The 21,305-nt window shown below is 49.4% G+C and overlaps 1 protein-coding gene across 1 annotated transcript in view; it reads right to left on the bottom strand.

Annotated features, from left to right (window-relative positions):
* Window positions 1-21,305, bottom strand: part of LOC140468056 (uncharacterized) — a 37,298-nt gene that overhangs the window by 4,013 nt on the left and 11,980 nt on the right. The window contains exons 2-3 of the mRNA XM_072564238.1: window positions 17,860-18,403; window positions 393-487 (exon numbers count right to left, since the gene is read on the bottom strand). Of these exons, the coding sequence (XP_072420339.1) occupies window positions 393-487; window positions 17,860-18,332 (568 nt within the window). The 5' untranslated portion in view covers window positions 18,333-18,403. The remainder of the gene's footprint in view (window positions 1-392; window positions 488-17,859; window positions 18,404-21,305) is intronic.

Genomic DNA, 21,305 nt, shown 5'->3' with positions numbered 1-21,305 from the left:
GGTGGGACTGGTTTAGTTTGGGGATGATGGTCAGCATGGACTGGTTGGGCCGAAGGGTCTGTTTCCATGCTGTAGGACTCTATGACCATCGCTGATTCCTGGACCTTTAGCCTCCCCACTATCACACGGCCCATTCCAATAGGGATCTATGTCCACCCGGGAATATGAGCACGTGCCCACCATATTGAAAGGTGAGGTTTATTCGATTGTCAACTGCATGTGCCTTCCCTGGCACTCCGAGCTGTTATCGTGCACAATTCCCAACACGCGGAACTTCAGGGATGAACCCAATATCTTGGTGGGGCCAGTCCACAACCATTCCTCCCAATAAAGCCCAGGCCGGGACAGTCATGGCATTGCACGCCCAATGTGGACAGAGGCCAATAACCTACCATCGTGCACCTCCATTTCATAATGGCTCGAAAGTCTTCTCTTGATCCTGTTCGCTGGGAACATGCCGAAAGTGCTGGCTGCTCCGATATATGCACTAGAATCGAAACAGAAGAGATTATGAGACCTGACTCCAATCACAGAAACATTCACTTCCTCCTCTGCTCCTACCCAGCGGGAGCAGTGTGCACCAACCACAAGGTGAGCTGCAGAGGTTTACCAAGGCTCCTTCAACAGCGCCTTCCAAACCTACAACCTCTACCACCTAGACGGACATGTGTAACAGAGACCACCGATAATGGCCCGGGTGGAGGTGCATTGCTGGTGCTCCTGAAATGTGCGTCCCCGGCTGGGTGAAGATCCTGGATCTCCCCACTACTGTCTGGCAGCTCACTGTGACTTCCTCCAGAGGGGTGGGAGAGAAATGCTGACCCAGAACATCCACATCGTGTAAACAAATCCTTCTTTTTTTCAGAGAAGGGATGGAATGATGGAAAGTCAGCCACGACCTCACTGAATGCTGGAAATATCGCCTGATCTAGGCCTCTGTTGGTCTCACATGGTTAACACTGAGCAAGTTAGCAGGAACCATCATCGTGTGGTGATTCCTGCTAACTCTTCACTCTTCAGTTTCTGTTGGCAATCCGCCTACATAAATCATCTTAGCATTATGCGTTTTAGTTTTCATTTAATTAAAAAGAGAATAATTCTGGAGGTTTGTCCACGGGCTCCATAAAGATTAGCAGAAAGCAGTATCTCAGTGCATCAACCATCCCTTGGTATTACGTTACACCCTGCCTTTCCCAATGATTCGTTACATTAGTATAGAAACAGCTTGGTGGTGGGGGAGCGATGTCATCCAAGAACCAACACTTTGTGTAATTAAATTGTACAAATTACAATCATAAGAAGCAGGAACAGGGATAGGCAATCTAACCTCTCGAGTTTAGAGTATGTTGCTGGAAAAGCACAGCAGGTCAGGCAGCATCAGAGGAACAGGAGCTTTTCCAGCAACACTCTCTCAACTCTGACCTCCAACATCTGCAGACCTCGCTGTCTCCCACCTAACCTCTCAAGTTCAACGACTGACATCAAATCTGCTTTCTCAGTTCCTCCTCCATGCATCAACCCCATATCTTGCAGCCGGGTAAATGGCCAAAATCTCCATCTCGGGCTTGCTGCAGTGCTCCAGTGAAGCCCAGCCTGAGCTGGAAGAACATCTCATTTTCCTCTTGGGCACCCCCGCAACCTCTAGGACTCAACAATAATTTTCGAATCTGAACGTCTTACTCCATGTCTTTTACCTACCACCCCACACCCCAGGCCCTGTAATGACATGGTCTGCTTTCAGCATAGCCAACCCATTTCCAACGACTCATTCCCCCACATCATTAGCCTCACTTTCTCACTGGGTGACCATCAACCATCCCTTCATCTGCCTAACTTTTTCGGAGCTCCATGTTCCCTTATCCACTCACTTCTTCCTCCCCAACCCCCTGTTTTCAGCTTGTCTATCGCCTTTTCCAAGCTACTATCAGTGCTGAAGAAGAGTCACTGGACTCGAAATGTTAACTCTGCTTTCTCTCTCCACAGCTGCTGCCAGACCTGCTGAGTTTCTCCAGCACTTTATGTTTTGTTTCAGATTTCCAGCACCTCCATATTTCATGATAAATGGATTGACAAACAAACATTACGTGGGACAGGCTCCCTCACTCCAATTAGACACAAGTGAACATAGCTACGCAACAAAGCCTTCATTTTACAAAGTCAGCAGCCAATTGAGTCGAGTAACAGATACACCTGCAGTCCTCCCACCCTCACGTGGGGAGAAGTGGCAAAACAGGTTAACAAAACTATCCAGAATGGTCTATTTCCTTGCTGCAAGTTCTATGTAATTTGTATCAGCTAATTCATGAAGGCAGAGATTTAAGGTGTCCCCAAGTACAAATCTTATCAGTTATAGCACGTCATAATCTTCCCTTCAATTTCTATAAAGGGAGTATTCTTTTAAATCAATTCATGCCTGGAACGTGGCTATCGTGGGCTGGGCCCAGTATTTATTGCCCCGTCCCTAGTTGCCCCTTGAGAAGGTGGGGGTGAGCTGCCTTCTTGAACCACTGCAGTCCATGCGCTGTGGGTTGACCCACAATGCCCTGAGGGAGGGAATTGCTGGATTTTGACCTAGCGACAGTGAAGGAACGGTGATACTTTTCCAAGTCAGGATGGGGAGGGACTCGGAGGGGAACTTGCAGGGGGGCGTGTTCCCATGTATCTTGCCCTCTGAATTGGCAAAGGTCATGGATTTGGAAAGTGCTGTCTGAGGATCTTTGGGGAATTTCTGCAATGCACCTTGTAACAAGTACCCACTGCTGCTACTGAGTGACTTGGTGGAGATTGTGCCAAGCAAGTGGTTACTGCTTTGCCCCGGATGATGCCAATTTCTTGAGCATTGTTGGAGCTAACCCATCCAGGGCAAGTGGGGAGTATTCTGTCACGCTCCTGACTTGTGACTTAAAGATGGCGACAGGCCTTGAGGAGTCAGGAGGGGAGCTACTGACCCGGTAGACTGTATTTATACGGCTGATCCAATCCAGTTTCTGCTCAAGGGTAGCCCCCAGGATGTCGATAGTCTGGCCTCAATATGCCTTTGCTGTGGAAGGATAAATGTCCATCAGCGTTTCCCAACTGGAAAGTCCATGTCCAGATGTTCTAGAACCAAGCTGCACAGACACAGGCCATTCAGCCCATTAGGGTCTGTGCCAGCCCCATGAGAGCATTTTCTAATTAGCCCCACTCTTTGCTCATTCCCTATCGCTCCTCAACACTTTTCTTCTTCAACTGTTTACCCAATTCCCTTTTCAAAGTTCACACTGAACAACAAAAAAAAAAACGACATTTGGACAGGTATATGAATAGGAAGGTTTAGAAAGATATGGGCCAGATGCAGGGAACTGGGGCTAGATTGACTTGGGAAACCAGGACAGCATCAATGAATCATGGAGATGTCCATCACGGAAACAGACCCTTTGGTCCAACTCGTCCATGCCGACCAAATATCACAACCTTGCCTAGTCCCATTTGTCTGCATTTGGCCCATATCCCCCCAAACCCTTCCTATTCATGTACCCAGCCAGATGCCATTTAAATGTTGCAATTGTACCAGCCTCCACCACTTCCTCTGGCAGCTCATTCCATACACGCACCACCCTCTGCAGAAAAAGTTGCCCCGTAGGTCCCTTTTATATCTTTCCCCTCTCATCCTAAACCTATGCCCTCTACTTCTGGACTCCTCCCACCCTAGGGAAAATGCCTTGTCTATTTACACTATCCATTCCCCTCATAATCTTATAAACCTCAGTCTCCGATGCTCCAGGGAAAACAGCCCCAGCCTATTCAGCCTCTCCCTATAGCTCAAACCCTCCAACCCCTGGCAACACCCTTGTAAATCTTTTCTGAACCCTTTCAAGTTTCACAGTGTCCTGCGGTAGGAAGGAGACCAGAATTGCACACGATATTCCAACAGTGGCCTAACCAATGTCCTGTACAGCCACAACATGACCTCCCAACTCCTGTACTCAATGTGCTGACCAATAAAGGAAAACTTATCAAATGCCTTCTTCACTGCCCTATCTACCTTGACTCCAATTTCAAGGCTGAACTGAAGGTTCTGTTTCCGTGCTATATGACTCTGAATCAGTTCCTCCCTCTCTGTCAGATATTGCCTTACAGAACCGTAACAGCTCCATGCGTAAAGAAATATCTCCCTGTTGGTTTTTTACTGGGTTTTGTGACAGGAACAAGCTTAGTCTCCAAAGGGAAGGCTCCCACAGTTAAATAACTGGCCATTTTGTCTGGTCCTGCACCAATTTCCATTTTCGAAAGGATGCATACAGGTGAAGCAGGGCATGAATCTAGCTTTAGAGAGAGACAGACAGGGGGAGAGACAGACAGGGGGAGAGACAGATAGGGGGAGAGACAGAGAGAGAGCAAGAGACAGACAGGGGGAGAGACAGACAGGGAGAGAGACAGACAAGGGGAGAGACAGACAGGGAGAGAGACAGACAGGGGGAGAGACAGACAGGGGGAGAGACAGAGAGAGAATGAGAGACAGACAGGGGGAGAGACAGACAGGGGGAGAGACAGAGAGAGAGCAAGAGACAGACAGGGGGAGAGACAGAGAGAGAATGAGAGACAGACAGGGGAAGAGACAGACGGGGGAGAGACAGAGAGAGAGCAAGAGACAGACAGGGGGAGAGACAGAGAGAGAGCAAGAGACAGACAGGGGGAGAGACAGAGAGAGAATGAGAGACAGACAGGGGGAGAGACAGATGGGGGAGAGACAGACAGGGGGAGAGACAGAGAGAGAATGAGAGACAGACAGGGGGAGAGACAGACAGGGGGAGAGACAGAGAGAGAGCAAGAGACAGACAGGGGGAGAGACAGAGAGAGAATGAGAGACAGACAGGGGGAGAGACAGAGAGAGAATGAGAGACAGACAGGGGGAGAGACAGAGAGAGGGCGAGAGACAGACAGGGGGAGAGACAGACAGGGAGAGAGACAGACAGGGGGAGAGACAGACAGGGGGAGAGACAGACGGGGGAGAGACAGACAGGGGGAGAGACAGACAGGGGGAGAGACAGAGAGAGAATGAGAGACAGACAGGGGGAGAGACAGAGAGAGAATGAGAGACAGACAGGGGGAGAGACAGAGAGAGGGCGAGAGACAGACAGGGGGAGAGACAGAGAGAGAATGAGAGACAGACAGGGGGAGAGACAGAGAGAGAATGAGAGACAGACAGGGGGAGAGACAGAGAGAGAATGAGAGACAGTCAGGGGGAGAGACAGACAGGGGGAGAGACAGAGAGAGAATGAGAGACAGACAGGGGGAGAGACAGAGAGAGAATGAGAGACAGACAGGGGGAGAGACAGACAGGGGGAGAGACAGAGAGAGAATGAGAGACAGACAGGGGGAGAGGCAGAGAGAGAGCGAGAGACAGACAGGGGAAGAGACAGAGAGAGAGCAAGAGACAGACAGGGACAGAGACAGACAGGGGGAGAGGCAGACAGGGGGAGAGGCAGACAGGGGGAGAGGCAGAGAGAGAGCGAGATACAGACCAGGGGAGAGACAAACAGGGGGAGAGACAGAGAGAGCGAGAGACAGACAGGGGGAGAGACAGACCGGGGTAGAGACAGTCGGGGGAGAGAGAAAGACAGAGAGAAATAAAGCTTACAGATTGAGACTGACTGCCTACAGTCATATTTCTGCTCCAACTGATCTGTACAGCCTGTCAGTGAAAAAACAATACCGATCCTCCATCCAAGACAAGATTGACTGTAAATTCAATTTGCATTGCTCCCTGCTGTTATGATAATAGACCATGCCATGCCATGTGTGAGAAACAATTAATAGTATCAGAAAATATCTATGAGTTCCTCTTAATACCACGTTCAATTCAAACCCAAATGACATCTATGACCTCACTAATAAATGGCATTGTATGATTCCTCTATCTAATGAGTCAATTTAAAGCCACTATAGTTTATATTTTAGATTAAATATTCCTTCCGTTATCCTATCATTTTCTATCTCTCTTCTGCGACATTTAGTTTAATTGTCCACCTTTCATCTCCCTCAATTTCCTTCTCCTTCTTCATCTTGCGTCTTTCGCTTCCTGCTGTCAGCTTCACCTGTTCCCCTCCTTTTCATTGCTGTGTCTGTCTTGCTCTTTCATCTCTCTCGCCTCGCCTCTCCCCCCCCCTTTCCTCTTGCCAATTTTCCACCTCCTCCTTTCCCCTCTGCCTGACCCGCTTGCTCACCTCCCTAGTCCCCTTTTTAAAAACAAGTAGCAAAATTGAACTCTCTGCCGTTTCCTCCATCGATGTCAACTCTTTTGGGGGGGGCTCCTGCGCTGGCTTCTACCTTCTTGGCTAACAGCCAAATTTTAAAAAATATTCAAAAACCACTCCAATTGAAGAGAGAGACTGGAGTTGATGCATGCTGTGTTATCGATTCCAACCCGGCATCTTGCAATCCCGAGTCTAACAGATGTCCCTGCGCGTCTGTGGTAACATCAGCGCCTCTCTGATAACAGACTAAAGGGGTTTGCAATTCTCATCTAGTGTCTGGGCCACTCTGGTACCTTTAGTCAAGCCAGCCCACATTTGTTTGAATTCTGTCCAGTGAACCCTTCAAGTAAAGCCGTGCCTGCTTTATGAATCATTTTATGCCACATAAAACATTGGAAGATGTGCTTCAAACCCAATAAAGAACAAAAACAAAACTTCCTCAGCCTGGGCAGACATCAGACATCACTGCATTTCCACAGTAAAACAGCAACACTTGGATATGGATGTACTGGTTAGACTGAAGCACATGACAAATTGCATTATTTGCAAGTTTTGCTGTTTTCTCTCCCTCCCTTCTGGCTTCTGCAGCTACAACTGTTTGTACAGCTCTATCCTGCAGAATGAGACACCCTTGTAATCTTATGAAAAAAAAATAAAGTTCCTATAATAGACACGACAGTCCGCATCGTGAAAGGATATTGTATTCAACTGGCAGAAGAACACCACTTGAAGCAGATGATGAAATTAAGGTTGAGATAAGTCAGTAAGGACGATAATGCATGTTGCCATGGTGACCCTGCATCTTTAACTGATCAGGTCACAGGCTAAGCTCCTTGCTTCTTGCTCCCCCGCCCCCCCACCCCCCACCCCATTAAGTCCCCTATTGACTGCAAACTTTGAGAGAGAGGCAGACAGAATACTAAGCGAAAGTGGGTACTGCAGATGCTGGAGATCAGAGTCTAGATTAGAGTGGTGCTGGAAAAGCACAGCAGGTCAGGCAGCATCCGAGGAGCAGGAAAATCAACGTTTCAGGTAAAAGCCCTTCATTGGGAATGAGGGACTCGATTTTCCTGCTCCTCGGATGCTGCCTGACCTGTTGTGCTTTTCCAGCACCTCGACAGAATACTAACTCTACTCTTAATATTCCAAGGTTCACATTTCCACCGAGGTCTCACTGCAGCCTTGGATAGTGGGACCTGCATACACAGAAGCTGCAAGTGTTACACTCTGTTCCCTTCCCCCCACCGTCACCCTTTCACCCCTAAAAAGATGTTTTATTCATAAAAATCGTAAACATACGAAACATTTCGAGTCGAAAGTTACACAAAAGTGCAATAAACCTGTCTCGAGACAACACGTTCCACTGTTGGGTGCTGTCATTATAAAGGCATCAGGCTCCCGGTGCCACCCTGTAATGATGTCTCACAGCAGCACATGCATGTGTGTAAACAGTACAGTATGGATGGTGTTAGCCGAAACTACAGCAGGATATAATACACTCATTCTACAGTGTACTGGTTAAGATTGACATGCACATGCCCTCACAGCACCAGGGACCCAGGTTTGATTCCAGCCTCGGGCGACTCTCTGTGTGGAGTTTGCACATTCTCCCCGTGTCTGTGTGGGTTTCCTCCGGGTGCTCCGGTTTCCTCCCACAGTCCAAAGATGTGCAGATTAGGGTGAACGGGCCACGCTAAACTGCCCATAGTGTTACGTGCATTAGTCAGGGGTAAATATGGGGAATGGGTCTGGGTTGGTTTCTCTTCAGAGGGTCGGTTTGGACTTGTTGGGCCGAAGGGCCTGTTCCCATACTGTAGGGAATCTAATCTAATCTAAAACACACAAAGATAGATTATTCCTTACCTAATGTAACCACAAAGCAGAGCCTAGACTATCAGCAATTACTATATAGCAGTAGATAGTATTTATATATCATAAATGGTGCACATTTGAAGTCTTAGAACGAAGATAGTTCTGAACATTGGCTTCTCCTCAACCAGTCTAAAGAGCTCAAACTCAGAATCTTCCACAAAATTGTTCACCTGTACTACTCTTAATAGTTGCAGTACATGTTCCATGATAGGCCTACAATACCAAGGGCAAATTGTTTCACATTTCCTTCAGAGTTACTATCCCATCTGGGAGGGTGGGGCTGAAAAACAGACCTGTTCCTGATTCAGAGCAGCAGACCACTGGCTCTCAGCTGTCATCACCGTCTCCACCAATCCCATTCACGAGTGTGGGATTCAATGATGGTACGTACTGTCATTGGTGCCCAGGGGCAATGGTCAGGTTGTCTCTTGTTGGAGATGGTCATGACCTGGCACAACCGTGGCGCGACAATCACTTGCCACTTGTCAGCCCAAGCCTGGATACTGTCCAAGTCTCGTGGCTGTTGGATACGGGCTGCCCCAGTACCTGAAGTCCCACAAATGGTGCTGAAGACTCATCGGCCAACATCCCCACTTCTGACCTTGTGATGGAGGGAAGGTCATTGACGAAGCAGCTGAAGATGGTTGAGCCATGAGGAACTCCAGCAGGAGGTGTCCTGGAACTGAGATGACTGATCTCCAACAGCCACCACCTTCCTTTGTACCAGGTGGAGAGTTTGCCACTGTTTCCAGTTTTGTTGAATTATTCTCTGCTCGCTGCGTTTTCCTGGTTTTTATAGTGAGCCTCTGCTGCAGTTTTCCTTTCAAATTAAACAGATGCTGTTGCATAAATTAACTGGGTTTGACTGACTGGAAACGCTTAGCCAAAGTGTTGCCCTTAGCTCTAACTCTTTGGTTGCTACAGCAGTGTCAATAGTCCCTTTGTATTTGTAGATATGTTTGCCTTGTTTCTGAGCCTAATGCTGTAGGATCACAAGGAATGGGAACAGGAGTAAGCCATTCGGCCCCTCAAGCCTGCTATTCCATTTGACCTGATCCAAAATTCCTCACATCCCCTTCCCTGCTCTCTCATCCTTCTAAACTCCAGTGAGTAGAGTCCCAACCTGTTTAGCTTCTGCCCCCAAAATAATCCCTCCATCCCAGGGGTCACTCAAGTGAAATTTCTCTGAGCTTCCTCCAATGAAATCATATCTTCCCTTGAATAAGGGGAGCAAAACTCCTGCAGATGTGGTCTCCCCAGCTCCTTGTGCAGTTGTAGTAAGGCATCCCTACTCTTATACTCCAACCCTCTTGGAATGGGGGCCAATATTCCATTAGCGTTCCTGATTACCTGCTGGGCCTGTGTGCTAGCCTGCCGCGTTCCTTGCTGCTCTCTCCATTGACGTTTTCTGATGGGTAGAAAATAAGGCGTTTACAGCAACAAAAAGACGCTCAGGCAGTGCTCAGGTCACCCATTGCAAGACGGCCTGAGACAGGCTTGGCTGGGCTTTCAGCCGTGCAAGTTGAGGTACTGCATGGTCTTCCATGGGACTCAGCCACTGCTCCAGCGACGTTTGCTGGCCAAGTTTACGAAGGCCTGTGGAGCAAAGGGTTGGAAACAGGAGGAGAGATAGAGCTCAACCCTGGTCTCATGGAACACCCACGCGGGTTCAAAGGGGCTGAATGGTCACCTCCTTCTAATCCTGTGAAGTAGCAGCAGGGCCTGGAGTAAATCGCCCCTCTCCCCAGATGGAATCCCAATACTTCCTACTTGTAAAGCTCAATTCGAGATCCATCTCAGGCACAAAACCCAAAACCCAAGGAAGTGCTTCCAAATAAACCCGTTGGACAATAACCTGTGATTTTTAAACGTTGTCCGACCCGAGTCAAACATCGGCATCTCCTCATCATTCCAGAGAGAGCTGACCCATGCTCTTAATTTCAACCTCCCCCACGAACCTACCTCCCCAAGACCCCACTTACCCCCTCAATGCTCCCCACCCCACCCCACCAATCCCCCCACCCTCCACTCTCCCCAACCCCACTCCCGCCTCCCAATCTCCTATAACCCTCACTCTCCGCCAACCCCACTCCTCCTTCTCCCCAAGCCCACTCCCGCCTCCCAATCTCCCATACCCCCCACTGTCCGCCAACCCCACTCCCCCTTCTCCCCAACCCCACTCCCATCTCCCAACCTCCCAAACCCCCCACTCTCCGCCAACCCCCCTCCCCCTACTCCCCAACCCCACTCCCCCACTACCAAACCCACTCCCACCCCATCCCCCTTTACAACCCACTCCAACCCTCCCAATATCCCCACTCCCACCCCCCAATCACCCCCTAGCCCCACCTCCACCATGGTGGAAACCGGCCGATTTGGGGGACAGCAGGAAGGTGGCAGATGGCAGCTAAAATAGGAGCAGGCACCTACCTCCCCGAATCCCAACCCCTCAGAATCCCGCTCCCTTGCCTCAGTTTCCTCGACCTTAATCGACCACTTTGCAAATGACCCCTGGAGGAAAGCTGCAGGATTCCCCTTTACCAGAGAGAATCGAGTCTGGCCTTAGTCCATTGTGTATTTAGTTACAGTGAAACCATCCAAGCACACACTCCCTAACTCACACTGCCCACAGTTTCTAAATGTGCCTGGACTGAAAGGTCAAAGGTCACAAGGATTGTAAAAGAAGCAGAATAGCCAGGATCTTTCTGAATGTTGGAGCAGATGCAAGGGGTCTACTCCACTTCTACTAAGATATAACCATGTCTAACATCTTTAACATTTGACAAGGCCTCTACATGCTTTGCTATCAGGTCAGTCTATGAGGAGGAGGCAGATGGTTAGCACTGCTGCCTCACAGCGCCAGGGACCTGGGTTCGATTCCAGCCTCAGGTGACTGTCTGTGTGGAGTTTGCACATTCTCCCCGTGTCTGCATGGGTTTCCTCCCACAGTCCAAAGATGTGCCGGTCAGGGTGGATTCATTGTGATAAATTGCTCAGTGTTCAGGGATGTGTAAGTTAGGGGCATTAGTCAGGGGTAAATATAAGGGAATGGGTCTGGGTGGGTTACTCTTCGGAGGGTCGGTGTGGACTTGTTGGGCCGAAGGGCCTGTTTCCACACTGTAGGGATTCTATCCTATGAACAAGTCCTCTTAGGAAGGGGAAATGGAGCCCAAATGATCAAACCTCTCAGAAAGCATCATCCCTGATTACTCTTCCCCAGAAAGCAGTAAAGGCTGGGTCAGTGAATGTGATCCAGAATGGAAGTCACTTTGATATTAGCTAGTCAAGGCAGACATGATGGGGGAGGTGAGACCACAATTAGTTCACCCATGATCGTATTGGATGGCAGAGCAGGGTCGAAGGGCTGAATGGCCTATTCCTGTGTTCTCCTCGCTTCTCTTCCTTCTCTCCAAACTCAGCCAGCGCACCCTTCCTTTTCGTTACTGAATGGTAGTGAACTTCGGGAGAGTGGAAGTCAGGGAAGCTGCTGCGACACAAGGACAGCTGAGTCCCTTTCAACAAAGTCACGTGTCACTTTAAGTAGGGAAAGTTGTGACATTGCCTTAAATATATTGGAACAGCTCAGCGGTCAGCACCGCAGCCTCACAGCGCCAGGGGACCCGGGTTTGATTCCCACCTCGGGTAACTGTCTGTGTGGAGTTTGCACATTCTCCCCGTGTCTGTGTGGGTATCCTCCCACAGTCCAAAGATATGTAGGTTAGGGTGGATTGGCCGTGCTAAATTACCCATAGTGTTCAGGGATGTGTAGGTTAGGGTGGATTGGCCATGCTAAATTACCCATAGTGTTCAGGGATGTGCAGGTTAGGGTGGATTGGCCATGCTAAATTACCCATAGTGTCCAGAGATGTGCAGGTTAGGTGCATTATTCAGGGATAAATCTAGGGTAGGGAGTGGGTTAGCCATGGGGAATGCAGGGATAGCGTAGAGGGGTGAGTTTGGGTGGAATGCTCTTTGGAGGTTTGGTGTGGGGCGTGATGGGCCAAATGGCCTGCTTACGCACTGCAGGGATTCTGCATTTTGGGCCGAACAGGAGTGTGAGGGAACAGAACAACCCGGGGATTGATGTGCAACGAAGTGTGAGCATGGCAGGATATAGTCAGGGAGTGGCTCACAAAGCAGATGGGATCATGTCTCCACAAATAGAGGGACAGTGTACAAAGACCAGCGAGGACGCACTGGTGTGTATCAGCAGCTCCAATGTGGCCGAGTGCTGCGGTTCAGTTCTGGTCTCTGCACTCCCTTTCAGAGGAAGATTAACCAGAGTGGTTTCAAGGATGAGGAATTCCAGCGGCAAGTTTGGGCTGGAAAGGGCTCAGACTTGAAGGAGATTTGAGATTCTTGCAAAACGATGAGAGGCTTCGATAAAGGTTGAGAGGTAAAATTATTTCCCGTTAGCTGAGGCTGGACAGATCATAGGATGCAGATTTCAGGTTCTGGGCAAGAGGGTGAACGTGAGGAAGGTTTTTTTGTTCAGAATGAGTGGAAAAGGTTTTGGAAGCAGAACCAATGATCCAGGAGGTAAATGAGATGGGCACTTGGCAGGGACTGAGCTGGAAAATGGGACTGACTGGGTTCCAGAGAGCTAGCCTGGACTGATAGGCCGAATGGCCTTCCTCTTTGCTGTGACATCTCTCAGGCTACCTCCCGCATTTCCAATCAGCTGCTAGTTAATGTCCTCCTGTCACCCTGTTCTGAAGTGAAGCGTCATTCAACCAACTAGCACCAGGGGACACAGCTTTAAATTGAGGGGTGATAGATCTAGGAAAGATGTCAGAGGTAGTTTCTTTACTCTGAGAGTAGTAGGGGCATGGAACGCACTGTAGACTTGTCAACGTTTAAGGGCATTTAAATGGTCATTGGATAAACATATGGATGAGAATGGAATAGTGTCGGTTAGATGGGCTTCAGATTGGTTCCACAGGTCGGTGCAACATTGCGGGCCGAAGGGCCTGTACCGCGCTGTAATGGTCTATGTTCTAGCACTGAGACTTTTAAAAAGTTCAATCAGTAGCCAATTGGGATGGGTTAGATATGAACCCAGGTTAGGACACTGAGCATATTTAAAGGAGGTAGACACATAATTAGTTAGTTAGGTTCCCTACAGTGTGGAACATCCCAACAATTTCACATTGAACCCTCCGAAGAGTAAGCCACCCAGACCTATTTCTCTCCACTTACCTCTGACTAATGCACCTAACATTATGGGCAATTTAGCATGGCCAATTCACAACCTACACATCTTGTGGACTCTGGGAGGAAACCCACACAGACACGGGGAGAATATGCAAACACCACACAGACAGTGACCCAAGGCTGGAATCGAACCTGGGACGCTGGTACTGTGAAGCAGCAGTGCAGACCACTGAGCCACCGCGCCACCACTGTTTAAGTAGCAACGTGTGAAAGGGTTACAGGGAGCGGACTGGGAAGTGGAGTTGAGTGGAGATCAGCCACAATTGTACAGAATAGTGGAGCAGGCTGAATGGCCCACTCACGTTCCTCGATCATTGTCTATTCATATGTCACGGAAATCTAAATCACTGCCCCAAGCCTTTTCCAATTCATCAGCATCTCCACCGGCTCCCAGAAATCATTACTATTTATGCACTTGTCAATATCGAAGCTTCTGCTGGTGAAGTAAGCCAATTTGTGTGGTTCTATAAACTCCCCTGAAACATCCAGCTCCCCCACTCCCTTACAAAGTGTCTGCTTCACCCAGTTCACTTTCGGAAAGCCAGTAGCGTTCACCGTCTCTACGTTATAAAACTCGGCGACCCATTATCTCCCCCTCCAACTCTATTTTGATTTAGTCCCTACCCTCCCCTTCACTGTTTTGATCACACAGCATTGCCCTTTGATGTGAAGGGCGGTGCTTGTCACTGGCCACTCGGGTGTTTTCCTATCTTCCTGGTGGTGGAAATTGAATAAAGATTCGTGCACCTCGTGTCTCTCACTGTGTCTCACACCTGCACACACACACCATGGATGCTGGGGAAAATAATAAGCACTACCGCAGTTAGGCGGGAGTGTGGGGGTTAAAAGAAAAAAAGAAAAAAAATCCTGACAACCGCGTGGACCTCACACAAAACACGAATCCTTCGGCACTATTATTATCCTCACTTCCCCGCTCGGTGTCAGCTGCAGAGTTGTGCTTTTTAAATCCTACCCTGGAGATTGGGAACTCAGTGAGGTAACTAGGGAGGACTAGTCCGTGGAGTAGTGGGAAAGTCGTCACTTGTGGCCCGACCAATAAACTTTCTCTCAATCAGCACCCATCGCTATTAACAAATACGTTACTGGTTGTGGGATCTTGCTGTGCACAAATTGCTCTGCTGCTTTTCCCACTCTTCAAAAGTATTTTGGGATGTCCCTGGGTGCTGCCCTTTTCCTTTACCTCTGTGAGAAGGTGGAGTCCACTCAAGAATTGAGCCCGAATTCTTCTGGAAACTCTCTCAAGGTCCTAAAACAGAACAGGATGTCTGATCATTCTGTCTGTCTTTAACCCCTTTCGGTTCTCGCTTTCTCTTTTGAAACCTTCGGCCTCTCTATTTCAATGAGTTCCACCGCCAGCGCTGACCCACCGACCTTCCTCATTCCTCTGAGCAGACTGTGTTTCCACTGTATTCGGAGGCAATAAGACCTACTGAACTCACTCCGGTTTCACAAAAGGACCTCAGTTTGCCATTTCCTTTACATTTTCCCTTCTTCCAACCAACTATCACCTCCTCCAAACCCCAAGTCAGTAGGTCAGCCCTTGATACTGTCTGATCAGATATGAAACGATTACGTGGAACTGGCTAGAGGGGCTGAATGGACTCCTCCTGATCCTATGCCTGTTCTTCTGCGTCAATTCTGGCAATTCTCTGACACAGAAGCCCACACTTTCATATTGGTATCACTCGAGTCTTGTTGCATTTTCCTTTCGTGAGGTAATGGATGCCAGTAAATATCCGCCAAGCCGAAAGGAAATTACGTTTGAGGTGTCTCAAAAAAGAAACAATGACGACGTGCAATGAATGCAAAAGTAAAATTTGTGAATAGTTATCTCCAACCTTCAGTTGGATTGCGACTTTCTACGAGTCCCGATAATGGAAACTGTTGTGCCCATCTGCTGGTGGGTTGGTGCCAACGGTGAAATTGAATATTTAATGCCAAATGGCTCCGCACTGATAATACTCTTAACCTGGAAGGATCAATGGGTTTCGGTGCCATCACACACTAGCTCTCCCGAGAAATAAACCATGGTACTTAAGGAAAATTCTCAATCTGGGTCTGTAATCAGATTACAAAATTAAAAAGAAACTTGCTCTCTAACCTACCCTGACTACATCACCTCTGTCCAGTTGCCATCCAACCTGTTACTGGCTCCAGACAAATTGCCTGAATTATAAAGGATACAATATAATCCCTATTACAGCGGCATCATATTGTACACATAACCATCGGACTTGATTTCATGACAATGACAATACTGTTTAAGAGGATGCAACTGATGGAGGCCATTCAGCCCATCGAATCTTAATTCAATGGGATCGTGTCTGACCTGATCATCTCAACTCCACTCTTCTTGCCCCTAAAGGGGCTGAATGACCTCCTCATAGAATCCCTACAGCGAGGAAGCAGGCCATTCAGCCCATTGAGTTCATACTGACCCTTCAAAAGAACCCATCCCACCCAGACACATCCTACCCCTGTAACCCTGCATTTCCCCTGGTTTACCCACCCAACCTAGACATCCCTTGACACTAGGGGCAATTTAGCTAACCTGCACATCTTTGGACTGTGGAAGGAAACAGGAGCTCCCAGAGGAATGTGCAATAACAGTGGAATCGAACAGTGGTCCCTGGCGCTGTGAGGCAGCAGTGCTAACCACTGAGCCACTGTGTGTCTGAGGGAAACATCTCTCCACGTCCCTGTTTTAAATGGGGACCCCGAAGTCTAGATTCTCCCATTGGAGATAACATCCTCTTAATCTTTGCTCTGCCAAGACCCCCTCAGGATCTTAAATGTTTCAGTCAAGTTGCCACTTACTCTTCTGAGGTGAAAGTGAGGACTGCAAATGCTGGAGATCAGAGCCGAAAGTGTGGTGCTGGAAAAGCGCAGCAGGTCAGGCAGCATCCGAGGAGCAGGAGAATCGATACTTTGGGTAAAAGCCCGTCTTCAGGAATTAGGATGTGAACCGAGGAGGGGGGGGGGGGGGGGGGTGGAGAGATAAATGGGGGGGGTGGGGCTGGGGGGAAGGTAGCTGAGAGTGTGATAGGTAGATGGAAGTGGGGTGTGATGGTGATAGGTCAGAGAGGAGGATGGAGCAGATAGGTTAGGACAGTTAGGACAGGTCATGAGGGCAGTGCCAAGTTGGAAGGTTGGGACTGGGATAAGGTGGGGGGAGGGAAAATGAGGAAGCTGGTGAAATCCACATTGACGCTATGGGGTTGGAGGGTCCTGAGGCGGAAGATGAGGCGTTCTTCTTCCAAGCGTCTGGTGGTTAGGGAGTGGCGAGGGAGAGGGCCCAGGGATCCTCCAACCCCATGGCATCAATGTGGATTTCACCAGTTTGCCCCCATTCCAGGGATTTCAGTGAGTGCCCAACTGACAGACAGCAAGCTGAATATTCACCCTCGCTCCCCTGGCCCTCCTCCTCCAGCTCATTCCCACACTCCTGAGCTTTACTAATCCGATGATCAAACCAACAATCCACATCGACTTCCCTGGGGATGAGTGACTGCACAGATTGGAACCAGGGTCAGGTGGATCTTCCTGACTCTGAGATCCTTGATTGGGTCTGTTAACCTGGGCCAATCAGAGGGCGGATTAACATCTCAGAATAGGGTGATAAGAAAAATAAGTTAAAATCTTCAAAAAAATGCTGTTGGTAATAAAGTCTCTTCACAAAGGTGTTTAAAATAAATGTGTAAACAGGAGATTCAGACAGCCTAGGGCCTGACTCCGAGCTGCCCAGTATTCTATGCACTCGTAAATAAAGGGTGACTTATTGAGGGGATACCAATCTCCATCCAGTTATTTCAGTAATACATGCCGCAATTTATTAAGGGAAAGGCAATGGCCCAGTAGTATTCTCGCTAGACTGTTAATTCAGAGACCCAGGTAATGTTCCGAGGTCCTGGGTTCGAATCTAACTTGAACTCAGTAAAATTTGAAAGTAAGATGACTGTGAATTGATTGTTGGAAAAAAACCATCTACTGTATTTCCCTAATGTCCTTTAGGGAAGGAAACTGCCATCCTTACCTCTGGTCTGGCCTACATGTGACTCCAGACCCACAGCGATGGGGTTGACTCTTGGGCAATAATTGTTGGTCTAGCTGGTGACACACGCATCCATGAATGAACGAATAAAAAAAATCCAATTTGTTCCTTTGAAAAGGAAGGATAGTGCCCAAGGACATGAACGAAAGACCTTCAGGAGAAGGAGCAGTGATGAGTTTGAGGGCTGCTGGATTAGCTTTCTGTGTTGAAAATGCCTCCCAGGAACCCTGAGGTAGCTAAAGCCCATTTTGCAAACTGCCTGGGTCCTGGTTAAGTTGCTGTCACAGAGGGCCAACACGGCCTCTTTCTGAACGTTAAGCATTGACTAATGCTGGGTACTTCCCATCTGGGAGGCTGAGAGCATGTCCTGATCGAGGAATGGGGAGCGTCACTAACAGCAATTGGATTTACAAACAGCAACAGGCACCAGCGGAGCTGAATGGTTCGCTCTCAGAGCAGACTTACCTGTTGATGAGGCTGTGAGGGTGGTACTGGGTCGCCAGGAGAGAGGTGGGAATTGGCAGGGAGCCCACCGGGTGGTTAGAGAGCTGCACCATCCTGCTGTCGGAGCACTGGACGAGGGTTGGGATGGGGTGCAAAGTCGTCAACTCTGTGGTCTGCACCATCCTGGGCCCCCCGTTAACCTGGGGGCTCTCCATCCCCTGGGGGAACTTACTATGGCTCAGACTGATGACGGGCATCTCCAATGGCAGGCTTTCCGAGGAGCTCAAAGAGGTTTCCGTGGAGACGGGCTCGGACATGCCTTGCTTGTTTGTCGGAGTGTCGTCCCCGGGGGTAGAGTCAGGAGCTTGGACCGAGACCTGTTTCGCTTCTCCTTCGTTAGTCGGGGAGTCGCTGATTCGTCCCGGCTCGGTCTTGACAGGACTGCGAGCGTCTCCATGACGTAAGGAGGGACCAGACTCGAATTTCTCCATCATCTTTCCTCATCAGCCGGTCGACCACGCTCTCCGAATTCGAGTGGGTCAGATAGGCAGCACTCCAGGTTTAGCTATGGTGAGGACAGAGAGAGAGAGAGAGAGAGAGAGAGAGAAAAACAAAGCAACTTCAGAAAGAGGGTCAACAACAAGTGGAAGAAAATACTTTAACTGTTTGAAGGCCGTACTACTGCGGCCTCTCTGAGGACGCTGCACTCGAAGATGAAACAGAGACACAGGAGGCTGTTTAGCCCTCGGTCCTGTCCTGTTCACTCAGATTGGTCCTCACCTCACTTGATTTTCTCCCCCCCCCAACTCTGTTATCACTCCCCTTGCCAAAACCTCATCTTGAAAGCTCAATTTAGCCCAACATTAGAGGGGAGGGAGAACTGTGCCAATGTGACTGGGCCAGGCTTGAGTTACAGGGGGACAGGTTGGCCAGGATAGGCCTTTCTTCCTCGGAACATTGGAGAACAAGGAGTAACCTTACTGAGGTGTATAAAACCATGAGGGGCAGAGGTAGGATAAACGTTGACAGTCTTTTTCTCAGGGGTGAGGAATTGAAAACTAGAGGGCATAAGTTTAAGGTGAGAGGGGAAAGGTTTAAGAAGGACCTGAGGGGCAACTTCTTCAAGCAGAAAGTGGTGCGTGTATGGAATGGGTTGCCAGAGAAAGTGGTTGAGATGGATACAACAGCAACATTTTAAAAACATATGGATAGGTTCGTGGATGGGAAGGGTTTAGAGGGATATGGACCAAACGAGGGCAATTGGAACAAGCTGAGTGGGTACCATGGCCAACATGGACCAGTTTAGGCCGAAGGGCCTGTTTCCATGCTGTATCACTCTATGACTCTACAAGCCTGGCCTGACACCACTTCGATTCGATGCATAAAATCTCCAACTGAAAGCAAGTCTCAACGTCCCGGATACTGTCGATATAAAAAGAATTCCAATGTGCTTCACCAAAGTTCTGTACGGAAGGGAAATCTGCCTTCCTCAATTGGTGCAGCCTACACGTGACTCCAGGCCCACGGCTGACTCCCAACTGCCCTCCACACTGCCCCCGCCTCAACCTGAGTCAGCTGTGCACACCAAGGGGCAAATAGGGACAAGTGCTGGGCTCGCCAATGATGCATCATCTCACCAGAGATTTGTGGGCAGGGGAAATAAAAACCTCACAGCATAGGCCAAACAGCGGCCGCTCTGTGCACAGCAAGATTCCATGGGTAGCCCAGTAATAACGACGGGGTGAGCTGATGTCTTTAGGGCACACGTGAGGGATACATATTGGGCGGGAAACCAGGGAGGGCACGCACTCCAAACTGTGCCACACATTATTTGACGTTGACTGGAGAGTTTAAGGCAGGGAATGCGGCAACAGGCCTCTGCTTCCCAAACTGTCCTCACCCACCCCTCCATGAACCTACTTGTGATGCTCAGAAATGGCTGTGCACACCACCCCCCACCCCCCAACCCAGCCCTGAGAGAGTTCGGGTGTGCGTGTGCATGAATGTGTAGCTGCCATCGAACCACCCCCAAGGATGTAAAAGGAGTCTCACCAATCAGCCCACTGCTGCCTTAGGGCACAACGTCGGAATCTCACCTCTTGACCCCCACTGGGGATGGCCATGACCCCGTGGTGACCCCAACTGGGGATGGCCATGACCGTGTGGTGACCCCCACTGGGGATGGCCATGACCCCATGGTGACCCCCACTGGGGATGGCCATGACCGTATGGTGACCCCACTGGGGATGGCCATGACTCCATGATGACCCCCACTGGGATGGCCATGACCGTATGGTGACCCCCACTGGGGATGGCCGTGACCCCCGGTGACCCCCACTGGGGATGGCCATGACCCCATGGTGACCCCCCACTGGGGATGGCTGTGACCCCACTGGGGATGGCTGTGACTCCCTGGTGACCCCCACTAAGGATGGCCATGACCCCCTGGTGACTCCCATTGGGAATGGATGTGACCTCCTGGTGACCCCCACTGGGGATGGCCATGACCCCCGGTGACCCCCACTGAGGATGGCCATGACCCCCTGGTGACCCCCACTGGGGATGGCCATGACCCTGTGGTGACCTCCACTGGGGATGGCTGTGACCCTGTGGTGACCCCCACTGGGGATGGTCGTGACCCCTACTGGGAATGGCTGTGACCCCCTGGTGACTCCCACTGGGGATGGCCATGACCCCCTGGTGACCCCAGCCCATGGTCTGGAATCCCCTGATCCAGGCTGACACCTCAGTTCTGTACTGGAGGAGTGCTACATTAATAGAGGGACTGTCTTTCAGATGGGTTTAGGCATGGTCTGGTCACTTAGGTCAATGCCAAAGATCCCATGGCACATTAATAAGGAACAGGGGAGCTCTCCCCAGGGTCTTGGGGCCAGTGATAGTCAGTGTTAGAAATGCAGGTTCCTTTAAAGTTCAAACAGTACAGAACCACAGCTGACTGTGAGCAGATGATCTTTTGACTTTGTGTTTAAGAATTGGGTTTTCACGCTGGGTGTGGCTTATTGTTTAATTGGGTATTTTGGGAACTTAGTGACAGCTAAAAAAAAGGGGTTTATTCGATTCCATAAATGGCTTTTAACATAAGAAGAAGATTGAATTCCAAACGGGCTTCTATGGGACAGTGTATTGTCCTCTCCTCTGGGCTAGTAGACTTGGTCTCATGTTTCACTAGTCCTAGGGGTATATCATAACATGTCCAAGCAGGTTGAGCTGGGGGAGGCGGGGGGAGGTGGGAAAGAGAGGAGGAAGGAAGGAAAGGGGTCTTGGACAGAGAAAGGTACAAACTGCTGTTTGTGCCAATCTATCTTTTGGAAAAGCGCAGAAGTAACAGGGTTGTTGTCATGGGTGACTTTAACTTCCCTTGTATTGATTGGAATCTCCTTAGTTCAAATAGTTTGGATGGAACAGTTTTTATCAGGTGTGTCCAGGAAGGATTCCAGACTCAATAT

Source organism: Chiloscyllium punctatum, chromosome 46 (genome assembly GCF_047496795.1).
Source record: "Chiloscyllium punctatum isolate Juve2018m chromosome 46, sChiPun1.3, whole genome shotgun sequence".
In the NCBI taxonomy this organism is placed as follows: domain Eukaryota; kingdom Metazoa; phylum Chordata; class Chondrichthyes; order Orectolobiformes; family Hemiscylliidae; genus Chiloscyllium; species Chiloscyllium punctatum.
The sequence above is the reverse complement of the archived record's forward strand: the minus strand, read 5'-3'. Positions and strand labels throughout refer to the sequence as shown.